The sequence below is a fragment of the Uloborus diversus genome, chromosome 9 (assembly GCF_026930045.1).
Source record: "Uloborus diversus isolate 005 chromosome 9, Udiv.v.3.1, whole genome shotgun sequence".
In the NCBI taxonomy this organism is placed as follows: domain Eukaryota; kingdom Metazoa; phylum Arthropoda; class Arachnida; order Araneae; family Uloboridae; genus Uloborus; species Uloborus diversus.
Genome location: NC_072739.1, coordinates 158,959,726 through 158,976,696, shown reverse-complemented (window position 1 = coordinate 158,976,696; position 16,971 = coordinate 158,959,726). Strand labels below are relative to the sequence as shown.

Sequence of the window (16,971 nt, the reverse complement as noted above, 5' to 3'; positions counted from 1 at the left end):
GGTTTCAGGAGGATTTTGTATTTTAAAATTATTTTATGCTACTAGTTAAAATCTATATCTTAATGTTTGGAATCGTTGCCATGTTTGGTTACTTCCAAGTTGAAAGTACAGTGAAACCTGTGTAAGTTGACCACTTGTGGAGCACGATTTTAGTGGTCAACTTATAGAGGTTGAATTGCGTGATATAGATTTAATTCTATGCCTGAAAATAGTGGTCAACTTACAAGGGTGGTCAACTTTACAGGTTTTACTGTATACAAATAAGTGCCTAAGTTTTAAAAAACGGAATTCGAAGTTTATTGCAATGCAAACTATTGAAAATAAAGCTAATGTGCCGTTATTTCTTTTCTTTTTTTAAATAACTCTTATTTTCTTGAAAAATCCAAATTTTTATCATTCAATTTTTATTTTCAGAATATTATTTTATCCTTTTTGCTTTAGTCGCTAATGTGCTAAAAACTGACTATTTCATTCAAATTGTAGTTTTTTGAGGATATTTTTTTACTTTCAATGCAACAAATTCAAAAATTTATTGTCTTAATTTTTTTCCCTAGTCGCAATGTTTGGTCACTGCCAAGATGGATGTAGCCAGGGCTATTAATTGCCAAAGTTTACAAAAAAAAAGAATTTACATGCTTATCTCAATACAAACTATTGAAAATTTCTCAAATTGTGTCATGAATCATGTTTTTTTCTTAAATTAATCAGTTTTTATCTGTACAATTGTTTGCATTGATCCTCATTGCGTTGGAGACTTTGCTAAGGCTTAACTAAGAAAAAATATTTCATCTAAAATGCAGTTTCCTGCCGACTTCTCATTAATTTATTTTGAAACAATCCAAAAATCTATTTTAACTTAAATTTTCCAAAATGCATGTTTTTGTAAATAACATACATTTTGGTATTAGTAATTATCTTTTAGAATGTCCAAAGTTCTATTTATAAATTTTTTTTATAAAAGTGGTGAAAACTTCTCGCCCCCCCCCCCCCCCCTCCCGAGGCCTTTTTTTTTTTTTTTTTTTTTTTTTTTTTTTTTTTGAGCTTCAAAACTTAGTGACAGTGGTGGCCACTAAGTTTTTTAGGTCCAGTAGCCACTGGCCACTTAAAAACTTTTAGAGTCTTTTAGAGAGTATAATAAAAGCACTTTTTGAACCTTGAAGACTTCAGCTAGTTTATTTTGCCTTAATAACCAAATAGTTTCAAATCAAATAGATATTTTACAAGGTGCTCTTGCAACTAGAAAATCATGGGAAATCGTGGATTTCAAATGTGAACGAATTTGGTAATGAAAAGTCAGGGGATTTTCAGCCAAAAAAAAAAAAAAAGCTCAACAAGTATCATATCAGAGATCTTTCTAAAAAAAAAAGCATCATATACACTTAAATTTATGACTGTTACATATATTTAAATTGTTATCTGAAAAAACCTTTTTACTGGAAAAAAAAGGGATATTCACAAAAGTTTCTTTTTTACAAAAATATAGAAAATTTACAAAAATATTTTGCTTTTTTACAAAATGGGGACCCCAAAAAATAAAACCTGGATCAACCCTGGTTTAGCGTATGCTTTAGTGCTGCACATTAAAAGTGAATGATGGTGATAGTGACACTTCATCCCAGTAATGTTCGATCTTGCACCTCCACTAGTTTTGTGGAGGGAAGGACAGTACTGCCGTGCTAAGCACAGATGTGGTATCTGCAGTAGAGCTCAAAATGAGAAATAAATGATTAAGGTTTCTTTGATCTATGACTTAATTAAATGCTCAACTTGCAGTAGTTGTTTCGTAAATAACTTATCTAAAAACCGTAAGAGAGTATTTTTGTAAAAATCTCAATTTAAAATTAATAAATGTAGTTACGACAAATTTTCTTTTCTAAACCTTTTCATATGCTAAGCTATTTTCACCGTAAGTGACAATTACTAGGCATTTTTAGGGGTATCTGCACAGATACGACAAAAATAGTTCAGTAAAATAGGCTCAATGTATCATTAAATAATACTGAAAATATCTGCTTTCTTTGGACTTGGCTGTTTCGCTTTATTTTGTTAATACAAATCTAACAGAATCTACCTTCTGAAAAATGCCATTTTCAAAACTCCGGACAGTTAAAACTGTAATCCATAACAATTTTTTGTTTTTTATATTCAAAAAATGTGTTTTTTATATTTTTTTATTTTCTAGATTCATTTTTACCGAGCATGAAGATAATTTTGATAGCAGACGATACTTAAATAAAAATATTACTGGCCGTAGAATGAAATGCGTTTTTTTTTTTTCATGAAAGAATTAGATATGAATATTCTACATGCATTTCATTTTTAGAATTTGCATTTAAATAAACATTTAAATAGAAAAAGCTGAATATTTACTTTAACAAATATGCAAAGTTGTATTAGTTTTTATTATCAACTTGTATCAACTATTCAATGGTAAACTAATTTTAATATTCTGTGTTACAATTAACTGCTACATTATTAAATATGCTGCTTTACTATGGTATAAAAGTGGTATCTACAAATTACTAAGGAAAAAAGTGGTAACTGCGCAGATACTACTTTAAAGGCTTAGTATTTGTCACTTACATTCAAATTGCCTTAGCAAACTCCGCAAACTGTGCAGTTACGACTTTTTTCTTAAAGCTTTTTTTAATATTTCGCGTCCACAAATCGCCAAAAAACTTGAGATTTAGATAAATTAAATTACTAACGACCACCTGGTGACAATAACTCAATTTTGATAAAACGTGCAGATACCACATCTGTGCTTAGCTATGGCAGAGTAGTGCATGTAGACAGAGTCATTATTTGGCCAATCCTAGTATGTTTCTATTTTAATTATTTCTTTCTGAAATTCTAAAAGTGATTCGGATAGTGTGAGTTGAGATCATTGGAGTTTTACTGTACTTCAATATTTCTTGAAATGTTTTTATCAGTTATAAATGAATTATAAATAAAGAACCAATATAAAACAAAAGGTCTTCTTTTAAATTGCTTAGCAAAGTTATTGAATGAAAGAAGAAATTATATATGAATTTTAAAAAAAGAAAGTGAATGAAAAACGTTAAGACTGCATTCTTGGGAGAATTTAGTTACAGTAACAATTTCTATAAGCAAAACAAAAGCTTGTGAAAAATTGGTTTTAAAGGGAAAGTAATTGATACTTTGATGAAGAGCAGGACATTAATTCAACAGATTGATTGAATAAACTTTTTTTTTAATATAAGCAAAACAAAAGCTTGTTAAAAATTGGTTTTAAAGGGAAAGTAGTTGATACTTTGATGAGGAGCAGGACATTAATTCATCAGATTGATTGAATAAACTTTTTTTTTAATAGTGGGTGATGAATGCTGTTGATAGCAGTCTCAGTGCTACTGCCAACCAGGATTATGAAGCATTGAAGCCTCAAGTGTGGTCAGCCATTGATCACGAGATTTGCTTATCTGAATGTGATATATACAGGTAAAAATAGAAGTAATTCCAAAAAGTAAAGGGTTGAAAAAATATATATATATTTAGTTACACAAATTGAAAGAATATTTATGATGTGTTGCCTAGATTTTGTGTCGATAGTCTTATTCAAAAGACATGTTCATTTACATGTCATTAAGGTTGAAAATTCTCACCGGGGAACCATGCAAACAAAATGTAACAAAAAAGTTGAAACAGGTTGCAATCAAAAGAGCATATGGAGACATATTTTTGACGCAAAAAATATTTGCCTCCATCATCGAGGTATTAAAGTCTGCTGAAATTTTAAGATTATTACTTTTTTTTAATGTAAAGACTTAGCGAGAAATTGATCATGCAATTTCACTTTCTGCACCCATCTGCAAATCGTGTGATGTATCACATTGCTCATTGAAACTTGCTAAATTTGGTGACTTTTTTAAAAATTTCAGCAGACTATAGGACTTTATATTTCAATAACTAGGTGTTAAAGCGCCACCTATGTTTAGTTAAAAACCTCTGGCTGCAACCAATTCAGGGAGTTTAAGGTCAGAGCGGCTGAAAGAATGCTGCTCTCAAGTGTATGAACTTAAGCATAATAAAAGTTATACAGTCCACTTTTGTTGTAGTTCAATGGTTGTGTTGCGTTGCAGAGTAGAGCCAACCGCAAGAAACCAGCTAATAGAAAAAGATAATCTTACCTAGAGGTAAGAACATGGTCAGTCGAGCCGGACATTAAAAAGAATGGCTCGTGAAGAAATGTAACGCAAGTTGAAGATGCATGGAGTGAAATAACTTACGCATTACGATTCGAATCCTGTACTTGAAAGGAGGTGAGTAGCAATTTCAAATTAGAAATTAGTGACTGCTAAATAACCAGAAAATGTCTAAAGACGCGAAGGAAAGTGAAATTGAGTTGACACGCGTGAAAGCAAAACGTTCTATCGTAAGAAGAGCAGTGACAAATTACGTAAAGAAAATTGAAGGCAATCTAAAAGAACAAGACGTTAACTTTGAGGAAATATCTGAAAATTTAGAACTGTTAAAGCAAAAAGAGGCTGAATTGAAAGATATTGACTATAAGGTTGAAGCGCTAATTGAAAATCTTGAAGAATTAGATAGCGAGTTAGAAAGTTTTTGTGTATAACGAAAAAGTAATACTAATTAAATTTCGTGCTGAGAAAAAACTGAACGAGCAGAAGAAACCAGAGTTAAACGTGTCCAGTTTAAATAGCGCAGATAAAACAAATTACGGAAGTGAAACAATAAAGCTGCCGAAACTTTCCTTGCCCAATTTCAGTGGCAATATTATCGACTGGCTAACGTTTAAAGATCTTTTTAATGCAACAGTAACAAAAAATGAATCTCTATCTGATGCTCAAAATCTTCAATATTTAAAAACCTCGTTAAAAGGTGATGCTGCGAAAATTGTAAATTCTATTCCAATATCTGATAGTAATTTTAAAATTGCGTATAATTTGTTAGATGAACGATACTCAAATACAAGAGAGCAAACTTTTGCTCACATTAAACGCTTTTTGGATCTTCAAAGCATTCAAAATGAATCCGCTTCTGCTTTGTTGACTTTCGTAGATAATGTCAATGAAATAATTCGTTCATTAGAAACGCTGGGTCAATCGGTTGATAAATTTGGGGATACCTTAATGTTGTATTTAATATTACAAAAATTAGATACTTCCACTAAATTATGGTGGGAACGCCAGTCAAAGAATTCTGAAATTCCTAAACTTAGGGATTTAATAGAGTTTCTAAAAAGTTACGCTAGAACAATTCAAAACAGTAAGGGGTCAGTCGGTAAAGTTCAAAAGCCCACAAGTTCTAAAGTTAACGCTTTGGTTGCGGTTTCTGTATGTTCATATTGTAAAGATAATCATTACTTATCAAAGTGTGTAAAATTTCGCAGTCTATCCGTACCGCAAAGATTTGATTTCGTAAAACAAAAACTGTGTTTTAATTGCCTCTCTAATGTGCATCTAATTAGAAAATGTAAAAGCGGTAATACTTGTTTCAAATGTGGGAAGAGGCACCACAGTATGTTACATCAAGAAAATGAAAATAGGTCGATACCTAGGTTTCCTTCTATAAGTGCTAAAGAATTTATTCCTTGTTCAGTAGAAACGAGTTTAGATTTAAATCGGAAAAATGAAGTTACGTCTATAGTATGTATGTGCAAATAATTCATATGGTAATCAATTGGGAACTAGTATGAATAATAGCAATTCATCTGTTCTTTTATGCACTGCTGTAATTAAGATTAGAAATTCTAAAAATGAGTGGATAAGTTGTAAATGTTTGCTGGATACGGGATCAGAAAAAAATTTCATTAGGAAAGAATGTGCCAAGCAATTGGGATTGAAAATTAACCCTGCTCAAATTTCAGTTTCCTGTTTAGGAAGTTATAATACGCTAAGTAATGGAGCAGTCGAGTTAGTATTTTCCTCTCATTTTGACACTGAATTTAAGATAGTAACCTCCGCTTACGTCATTGATAAAATTTGTGGAGAATTGCCCAATTCAACTACGCCTGTGAAATGTTTTAATGAGTATAAGGATTTATTGTTAGCAGATCCCTCTTATTTTAAGAAAGAAAGCATAGACATTCTATTTGGGGTAAATGTATTTTTTTCGCTTGTAAACGGAGAGGTAATAAAACGGGGTGAAAATCTTCCATTCGCAGTATGTTCTAGATTAGGGTGGATAATCGCAGGAGCCACAACGCTCAGCTGTTGTGACTTAGAATCTAGTTCTGTTAATAGTTTAAGTGTTAGTACAGATGAGCTAGTTAAGTCGTTTTGGGAATTAGAACAAATTCCGTCAACACAATCGCTTACAAGGGAAGAAAGGCTTTGTGAAACGCATTTCTTAGAAAATTATACGCGCAATAAAGAAGGAAGGTATTCTGTTAGACTTCCGTTTAAACCTAATAGAAAACCGTTAGGTAACTCCAAGGCCACCGCATTTAAAATGTTTCATAGTCTAGAAAAAAGACTTCTAAAAATGCCTGACATTTATTTGCAATACAAAAAGTTCATGACAGAGTATCTCGATCTTGGGCATATGGAAATCGACAATACGGTATGCAAAGAAAATGCTCATTATTGTATTCCGCACCATCATGTAATTAATGAGTCTAGTTCCACCACAAAATTAAGAGTTGTTTTTGATGCTAGTGCAAAAACTACATCTGGTGTATCATTAAATGATACGCTTATGAATGGTCCAAAGGTGCAGGACGATCTTTTCGCTATTTTATTGAGGTTTAGATGTCATAACATTGCAATTACAAGTGATTTACAAAAAATGTATCGCCAGATAGAGATTCATGATGCAGATAGAGATTTTCAAAAAATTCTGTGGAGGGATGACCCCACTAAACCAATTTCGACTTATAGGTTGTGTACTGTCACGTATGGTACCGCATCTGCTAGCTATTTAGCTACGCGAGTACTTAAACAGCTGGCAATTGATGAGGCAGCGAGATTTCCAAAGGCAGTTGATCTAATCATGCATAATTTTTACGTTGATGACTGCCTGTTTGGCGCTAAAACGCAAGAGGAGGCGATTGATCTTATCCATGAACTGAATGATCTCCTTAGAAGAGGACAATTTAAATTGCACAAGTGGTGTACTAACAATTCGTTTGTGTTGGAAAAACTACGCAAATCAGAGGGCTTGTCCGCATGTTCTTCTAGTACCGCCGATTCTAAATTTATTAAAGTATTGGGATTGAGATGGAACCCAACGCTCGACGACTTTACGTATAACATTCATTTTTCGGATAAGCACAGAGCATAGGCGGATTTAGTCTGTGAATTCCGGGGGTGCAACAATATAGCAGTGGCGTAGCTAGGGAGGGGTGGAGAGGGTGGTCTGCCTGGGGCGACATGCTTTTCGGGGCGGCGATTCAGCACTTTTGGTGCGAAAAAAAAATTAAATAAGGGAATCATATTTAAATATAATACTGGAGTCAAAGAAAAAAAAAATTGAAATGTAAGGTTTTGGTATGACTGAACGATCATTTCAGTGTTCAAAGTTGAAATATTTCCGTAGTGAGCCCTTGAACCTTCCTCATTCATTTAATGTCCTTAAATTGTAATTCAACACTTAAATTGTATTTTTAAAACCTTAATTTCGGAAAATATTCAAATATGTATTATCAAATATAATTCTGAAATATAACATCTGTTTCTGTATATAAATATCAAATATATTTCTGTAAACGTTGTTTCTTTGCCAGTGCTGAATTAATGCAGGGAAAACAAATTATTGGAACTTTGTTACGGAATAAAAGCTGACTCTCAATCGTCCTCAAAGGCTTAAACTAACTTCATGTTTGATAAAGATTCGGTAGCGAACCCCATTCGGCCAAAAGTTGCTTTTAACTGCAATTTTTCATGTAAATTCAGAATATTTCTCCGAGATTGGCGCCCTGACCCGCCCCCTTTATTTTTGTAGGAAGAATACGGATTAAATTAGTTTCCCTTTGCTACTTTAAAGGAAGTTTTCTATTTTGAGCGATAAGTTTTACCGCGTTTAATTTTTGAAAACAATCGTTTTAAAAAGTGGGAAAATGAAATGTAATAAAACATTCACGACCAGAAAAAATGAAATTTATATTTTTGTATAAAAAAAGTTTCGTAGAGTTTCGTCGCGATCGTAAAAGATCGCAATTTTCTTAACGGTATCGTTTTTGTGAGTGCGATTTTTATAAAGGATTAGTTTTTGCAATCGCAATTTCTGGTTCTTAACAACTTTTATTTTACTTTTTTTTTGGTTCCTAATTTCTTTTATTCGTAATATACACTCTTTTTTTTTATCGAGAGCTAATTTTCTTTCGATCGGAAATATGAATATGATGCTTCGAGCTCTTTCTATACAGTCAGCCTTTTACTGTTGTCTTTAATTAACTGTCAGATAGTGAGAAAAATATACAAGAATGTGTCAGTGCTGGTTTCTCCAGTGTTTATTCAGAGTTGGGCTAAAATTTGGAAAATATTTTTTAAAGTTTTCCTTTTTAAAGGTTGTTCGGAGAAAATTTACCCCACGTAGGTCTGTCCCACTTCATGGCATTAAAATGATATGGATGCCTTTTTTTTTTAATAGGAGGCTATTTTAGAAATTATTTTCTGTATCTGGTAACAATTTTGGAGACTATTATTCATATTAAAGGCAACAAAAGCAACTAATTTTAGTAGTGGAACTCAGTGATAGCACTCCCCGCCCCCTTCAGAAAATTTTGAAATTTTACAGTGGAAATGTTAATTTGTAGTTGATTTTATTGTACTGTTTACTGGAATGATGTGTAAGGACTTTATATCGTTTTTGGGGAAGTATATCACAATAGCCATATTTTTTGACTTTATTAGCCATGGTTGTTTCAAAGAAAAGGAAAATTATAATGTTATACCAATACATACCCAATTACAGAGTATAAAGTTATTATATAATACAGCTCTGAAAAATAATTAAAGGAATGTTTTTATTTGATTTATGTAATTATTTATCATCTTTCTTTTTTAAATGGAGAAAAACTTCTTTTTAATTCATACAGCACAATTTCTCTCGCACTGGCTATGTGTGGTGACCGGGTCACACAATAAGCTGCCTATTATTGCATTTTTTAGTTTGCTTTCAAGTAAATTAACTTGCATTTACCTGTAGAAAAATATAAGTTGTTTTACAAAATTCCTGAGGAGAAATATATTTACTCCTGATAAAATATATTTCATTTAAATTTTCTTTGAAAATCCAACCAAAATTGTTGGGGGTGCGGTGCACCCCCTGGCACCCCTATAAATCCGCCTATGGCACAGAGCCTTCCCTACAAAAAGATCTATTTTGTCTAGTGTGTCAAGCATCTTCGACCCCCTTGGGTGGTTGTCGCCATTTATTATAACTGCAAAAATTTTGATTCAAGATTTGTGGAAATGTCAGTTATCGTGGGATGATCCTGTGCCTCCGGAGCTTAAGGAGCGATGGATTAACTATAGCAACGATATTTCTCAACTTGAACCTGTAACTGTGTCTCGAAGAGTTCTTTTGCACGAAGCGTCTAATATTGAACTGTATTGTTTTTGTGATGCCTCTGAGAAGGCATACGCTGCAGTAATTTACTTAAAATCTTCTGATACGTCCAGTCATCAAGTTAGCCTGTTGACATCGAAGACTCGTGTTTCACCATTGAAAACAATATCGATTCCGCGCCTTGAACTTTGCTCAGCTGTGTTGTTAGTGCATTTACTACAAATCGTTCTTTCGTCATTACATATTCAAATTGATGCAATACACGCCTTTACAGATTCCACAATCGTTTTAGCATGGTTAAGATCTGAGCCGTCACGTTGGCAAATATTTGTTGCTAACCGGGTTTCTGAAATACAAGGGATCCTTCCTATTCAACACTGGCGCTGGATTCCTTCAGACCAAAATCCAGCAGACTGTGCAAGTAGAGGACTTTTACCCTCTGAACTGCTTAAGTTTGACTTATGGTGGTCTGGTCCTCCTTGGCTTAGACACGAGGAAATTCCACATGTAGAAGTACCATTGTCAACGGACGCTCTAAAAGAAGAGCGAAAAAAGGCTTCGTGTTTATATGGAACATCGTCTGTTGATTTTCCAATAATTGTTAAAGTTTCATCATATGTTAAATTACGCCGCATGATAGCATGGTGCCTACGTTTCATTAAAAATGCTCGATATCCCAAAAATCGAAACATTGGCTATCTGACTAGTGATGAAATGAAAGCCGCTAGAAATATTTTGGTGAAGATAGTTCAAAAGCAAGAGTTTTCCACTGAGTATCTTCATTTGGAGAATAAAAAACCACTTCCTGCCAATAGTAAATTACTTTCCTTAAAGCCATTTATAAATGAAGATGGTGTAATACGTGTTGGTGGTAGACTGGAAAATGCTCCTTTCTCAAATGAAAGAAAACATCCCATTCTCCTGCCAAAGAATCACCACTTAACTACCATTATCATTCGCTCCTATCATGAAACATATTTACATGCGGGTACTATTCTTTTGTTATCTGTTATACGTAAGGAGTTTTGGATAATTAACGCTAAGTCGGCCATTAAAAAGGAAATTTGGAAATGCATTAAGTGTTTCAAACTCAAGGGAAAAACAGCAACCCAGGTGATGGCTGATTTGCCGCGTGCTAGAGTAATGCCATCACGAGTGTTTTCAAAAACCGGTCTAGACTTTGCAGGACCCTTTCTAGTAAAACCGCGATCTGGCCGCGGGGTTAGAACCTTAAAAGTTTACATTTGTATTTTTGTGTGTTTAGCCGTAAAGGCTGTGCACATTGAAATTGTTGGCAACTTATCTGCAGACTGTTTTATAGCTGCACTAAAACGATTTGTGGCGAGGCGAGGAAAACCAAGTGAGGTATTTTCGGATTGTGGGTCAAATTTTGTAGCTGCAAATAAAGAATTGAATAGAGTTATTGCACTTCTCCAGAAGGAAGAACCCGTTCATAATTATTTCGCCAACGAGGGAATTAAATGGAACTTTAATCCACCTTCCGCCCCTCATTTTGGAGGAATTTGGGAGGCAGCTGTCAAATCCGCTAAATCTCTCCTAAAACGTACAATAGGAGACCAAAAATTGACTTTGGAAGAATTTTCAACGCTAACGACACAAATTGAATCTTGTTTAAATTCCCGACCGTTGAGCCCTTTGTCAGAGGATCCATCCGAAATGTCTGCTCTTACTCCTGGGCATTTCTTGGTTGGTACATCGCTTTCTTCAATACCAGAAGAAAATCTTCTCAACGAAAAAATTCCCCCTTCTTATCGCTGGAAATTAACTCAACAGATTTTTCAGAGTTTCTGGAAACGATGGTTACATGAATATGTTTCCGCGTTGCAACAGCGATCCAAATGGGTACGAGAACAATCAAATATTAAAGTAAATGATTTAGTTTTAATTAAAGAGGACAACGTTCCTCCTCTAAGGTGGAGGTTAGGTAGAGTAATGGAAGTTTTCCCTGGTTCGGATCAGAATGTGCGAGTTGTTAACATAAAGACCGATACTGGATTTTTTCGCCGACCAATTCATAAATTAGCAGTTTTGCCTAATATGGACTGATGAACTTTAGGTGACTGTTACTAATGGATTGGTAAATAATTGTTTTGTAAAAAGGCTTCTTTACATCTGTTTTATTATTTTACAAACTTTAATAATGTGTATTTCATATTTGTTGCCAGTATTGTATACTTGATAGTAGTTAGTTCTCAATTGTTTTTTTTTCTATAGTTTATCATATAATTTTTGAAACCATATATGTTTCAACGTGGCCCGGTATGTTAAAGCGCCACCTATGTTTAGTTAAAAACCTCTGGCTGCAACCAATTCAGGGAGTTTAAGGTCAGAGCGGCTGAAAGAATGCTGCTCTCAAGTGTATGAACTTAAGCATAATAAAAGTTATACAGTCCACTTTTGTTGTAGTTCAATGGTTGTGTTGCGTTGCAGAGTAGAGCCAACCGCAAGAAACCAGCTAATAGAAAAAGATAATCTTACCTAGAGGTAAGAACACTAGGGCACTAGGGCAAATAATTTATGCTCCATAAACTGTGTTTCTCAATGCTCTTTCAATCGCTACTTATTTGAAATCTTTTCATAACTACACCATCATGTGGTTTTCTGGTTAGAGCCAAATTTAGCTTTACACCACCATTCATCACTGATCTCCAAACTTTTTCACGGTGAACCCTCGTGAGGAAAATGATCTTAAATTGTACCCTTTATTGTATACATTCACGTACATAAATGTGTGTGTGTGTGTGCAAAATACAAGTTATTGAAACTGGGGCTGCACCAATTAATCGGCACTACAGAATAATCAGCCATGGTCGGCCATTTTGTCGATTATTTATAATCCGGGGAAAATATTTTTCAAAATAAATTTTTCTAAGCGTACCTTCAACAAGAAACTATGATGAATACATTTATGAACAATAAATAAACTTAATTTGCTGCAAACATTATTCTAGAACTGCAGCATGAAAGTGAACAGGGTAAATCAAATAGTTTAGAAAGTGTGTAAAACTGAATGAAATATTAAAGAATAATTCTCACAGCTGAAATTCGCAAGACACTACAAATAATAATTAAATTACAGGATATTTAAATTGGAGTGGGAAAATTATTTATCTCCCCTTCCCCTACACTTTTCATATCACTTACCTTGCAGCTACTTTTTATTTTTATATTATTAAAAGAAAATATTTTAAAAAAAATATTTAATGCAAAGAAAAAAAATAGGGACAAACTTTACCTTTTTTCATTTTTTTACAAACTGATGGTTGAAGTAATATTATTTTTTATTTATTTATTTTTATTTTGATTAAATATGCGCATATATACAATGTTGCATCATGTTTCATGAGTCAATATTTTTCCCCTTTAGAAAAGTGCTTTTAGATAACCTTATATTTTTTATAATGAATAAAAAACTTGGATTAAATAGATACTAAAAATTTTAAAATAAATTTAAATTAAAAAATGCTCCGAAATTTACCTGCTGTCTACATGCAACCCCTAATATTTTTAAATTTTCATATCTAGTTAACATTATAGGATTTTATTAACATTAATATGATAATTGGTTGAAAGAAATTGCATGAAGTTTTGAAATTACTTTTGGAAAATTAGGAAAGACGAGGAAAATCATCTCTCAGAAATAAACTGTTAACTATTTCTAAAATCAAAAAAAAAAAAAAGAAAGAAAGAAAGAAAGAAAAGAAAAAAAAGTGACAGAGGAATTGGTCACATCAAAAATAATCATCATGATCAGTAATTGGCAGATTATCAACAGCCAATTAATCAGTAATCGACCAATTTGCTTATCATGGCATCCCTAATTGAAACAACTAAACAATAGAGTACAACTTCGTTGATCAGGATCTACGGGCAATCCATAGCAACTTCTCAACTTTTCTAAAGATGCTTTGTTTACATACATAACAGTATCAATTTGTGATAGCAAGAATGTAGCTGTAAGTGTGCCGAACATTTGCTATTTATTTTGATCTATTATAAAGAGTTTGGTCAACCATGTTCATTTAAATGCCGCAGGTGTTTCAAACAGAAAGACAGTGGACTAATTCTTTGTTAAGAGTTGATATGATTTTTGAAAAAAAAAATTTTTTTTTAATGTCTTGGTAAAGAATTCTACGTAACTTTGTTGCGAAACAAGTTTTGTTTTTTGTTTTTTAAATTATTGTAATACACTATGTCGAGGGGTGCCCACCTGGGGGGGTGGGGGCTCCTGGTGCAGACTAAGCCATTGAAATTTTTAGGAGAAGGTTGTTTTGAGGGGCATTTTCACTTTTTTTTTGGGGGGGGGTGGATCTGCAGTATTTATAGGATTGAAACTTTGCTCTTAGGGAGGGGGGCACCCCTGCTATGTGTGATTACTTAAGGCTTCAATTTGCTTCAATTATGCAGTGGTGCCTCCATGAGAGGTCACAGAAGGTCACTGTGACCTTCAAAAAATTTTCTTATTCTGAAAATTTTGTCCGACAATTCTGCAAAATTTTGAACATAATTGCAGTGTTACAATTTCCCAACGCCAAAATGTCTGTTTTCATTACATGTACCTATGTGTGCATACCCAGCATATTGTCATTCTGCAAAGTTTGGATATCCATTTGGCAAATTGAGAATTTATGCCCTTCCAAAAATTTTTATTCAAGGTGCTTGTGTGATTATTACAATCTTAAAAATGTAATGAAATAGTATTGTAAGTATGGTGAATTGTTTGAACAGCTTTTTCCTGTGAGTGTTTTCTTTATGTATTTTAAAATTATTTTTAGTTACAATCCTGACCTTGATTCTGATCCTTATGGTGAAGATGGATGTTTGTGGTCCTTCAACTATTTTTTCTTCAACAAAAGACTTAAAAGAATTGTTTTCTTCACTTGTTATGCTATTGGGTAATTAACCTACTGTTTATTTATTGCCCAATAACTTTGAACTTTATTATTGAATAGTTTAAAAGTTATATTAGAGTCATTAATACATTACAGTATTATAAGGTATTAATTACTGCTCTTTATCCCCTCATTTTATTAGAACTCCATACTGCACTGATAAATCCGGTTTTGATGAAGAACTCATGATGGAGATGGACGAGTGTTCTGAATAAGATTAAGTAATTTCTATTTTATTTGTTCTATACATGTTGATATGGCTTTGATAGAAAAGACTCCTTGATTAAGATTGTCAAATGAATAAGTTTTTACAAGTTTTTTAGTTGCCAACAGTGCTGTAGTTGAAAAATACTTGCGGTTTGAGGGGACTCATCAAAAGAAAATGGGGTTTAAAACCAATTTACATTATTTTACAATAAAAAAACTCCAAATATTGCAGGGAAAGTGTTCCCTACATTCTTTTAAGTTAAAATATTTTGTAACTGATCAGTATTTTTCTAGTAAAAGCAGGCATGCCTTTACCGGAAAGCATGCTAGTACATGTTTTTTTTTTTTTTAAATACCTGTGTGGTTTTTCAAGGAGGTTTTTTTTTTTTTTAAATTATTATTTAAAAATAATACTAGTGTGGCTTGACTGGCTATCTGCTGTTTATGTCAGCTCCGGTGCAGCGGACTAAATATAAGTGGCAGCGGATGTGTTAGGTGACTTCTGTATTTTTCCTGTCTCTTTTGTGAATAAAAGTCTTATTTCTATAATTATGGAGTCGAATTAATTAACCAGAACATCCATTCGGTTCACATCATCAAACTAGAAACAAATTATATGTTTCACAATTTTAGTCCCGATAATCAAAGAGTTTAGAATGGCATAGCCATTTTTTTTTTTTGAGAGAGAGAGATGGAGGGGGGGGGGATTTAGTTTTAGTCATTTTCTGTAGTCAGAAAAAAAGAAAGAAACTTTCTGAGTTTTGAAGGGGGGGTGGAGGTATATCATGAGATTACCCTTGAATACGCCTGTGTTTTTAATGGTCAGCGCATGCATTTTAGTGAAGGAGCTTTGGAACTGTCTAACAATGGTTAAAATATTATCAAGTTAAAGTGTATAAATCTTTTCATCAGCTTTGTCATGTCAGAATAATTGCAAAAACGTTGAAAATCCAATTAATACCCTAATTCACTTGCTATAAAATGACAGTCTGGTGTGAATGTCCACTCTTAGCCTAAGAAAAAAATAATCATAAAAGCAAATTTCTTGTACTTGAGACTTTATGATGTTTTGGTTATTGACCGAAATTGGAAATTTGGTGGATCATAAAACATTAAAAGTAAATTATGCTTCTGATGGTTGTCAGAAGTGAAGTACGAGGGGGGACCCAAAAGAAACCGAACTAATGGTGCAATGCCATTCCTAGATGTAGTAGAGTGTTCTCTAGCTGGATGGCTCAAGTAGAGACCTTCACAAACCAACTGCGCAAGTGGCGTCAGTTTAGTTTATAATGTATAATATATATATATGTTGTTGTTTTCCGCCTACGAACTTATCGTGGCAGATTTAAAAGAACGAACTGTAAGCTTTGAAATTTTGCTTCCTGCTTGAAAAGTCAGCAACGGAATAGCTCACCAAATGCTTCAACAAGCTTTCAAGAACGATGCTATGAGCCGTACACAAGTTTTCGAGTTGTTTGGGCGCTTTAAACATAGTAGTATGAATGTTGAAGATCATGCTTGCTCTGAGCACCCTTCAACGTCTCAAAATGATGAAAACTTTGAAAAAATCCGCCAAAAAATCAACGAGAGTCGTCGTTTTACAACCGATGAAACTTTAGAAGAAACGAGTGAGTTGGAGCTCACGCGGGCGATCGGAAGAATGGTTCCTTCACCATGATAACGCTCCTGTACACACAGCCTTCACTATTAACCGCTACTGGGCCTCTCAGGGGTGGCCAGTCATTCTCTAACCCCCGTATTCGCCAGACCTAGCCCCCTGCAATCTTTTTCTGTTCCCGAGGATAAAAAAAAATTCTGAAAGTGAAGTGTTTTGATGATGCAGAGACTAAAACTGCTTCGCAACGGGCACTGGATATGGTCAAAGGTAAAGAGTTCCAGGGGAGCGTCTAACAGTGGAAAAAAAGAATTAACAAATGTATTGCATCTAAGAGTAAATACTTTGAAGGATACTAAAGACATTTTGTGAATAAACTAATATATAAATATTTTAGAACAAAAATCCGGTTATTTTTGTGTCCCCCCTTGTATGCTTCTGACCTTTGCATATTTTTTTTAATTATTAGTATTTTAAAATGAAAGATTCATCAAGATTTAAAAACTTGAACTTTCAAGTTATTAACTTTAAAGCCTTCTAAACAGAATTCTGAAATAGTGGAAAAGCGTATGAGTGTGAGTGCTCAAAATATTTTGAAATGTTAAAAATTATTATGGTTAGTAAAATTTAAAATTCTGAAAACAATTTCGAGCAGAAAGCGAAGCTTTGTTTTCCTTGGCAGAAGGCTTATTTTCTTTTTTCAAGATTTAATGGTATGTTTTTGTGAGCTGAACCTGTTGTTTC

At 33.4% G+C, this 16,971-nt stretch overlaps 1 protein-coding gene across 1 annotated transcript in view; it reads left to right on the top strand.

The window, feature by feature from the left end:
• LOC129229582 (repressor of RNA polymerase III transcription MAF1 homolog) overlaps nucleotides 1-16,971 on the top strand; it is a 36,317-nt gene that overhangs the window by 15,801 nt on the left and 3,545 nt on the right. Inside the window, exons 4-6 of the mRNA XM_054863919.1 lie at nucleotides 3,335-3,459; nucleotides 14,289-14,408; nucleotides 14,548-14,626. Of these exons, the coding sequence (XP_054719894.1) occupies nucleotides 3,335-3,459; nucleotides 14,289-14,408; nucleotides 14,548-14,620 (318 nt within the window). The 3' untranslated portion in view covers nucleotides 14,621-14,626. The remainder of the gene's footprint in view (nucleotides 1-3,334; nucleotides 3,460-14,288; nucleotides 14,409-14,547; nucleotides 14,627-16,971) is intronic.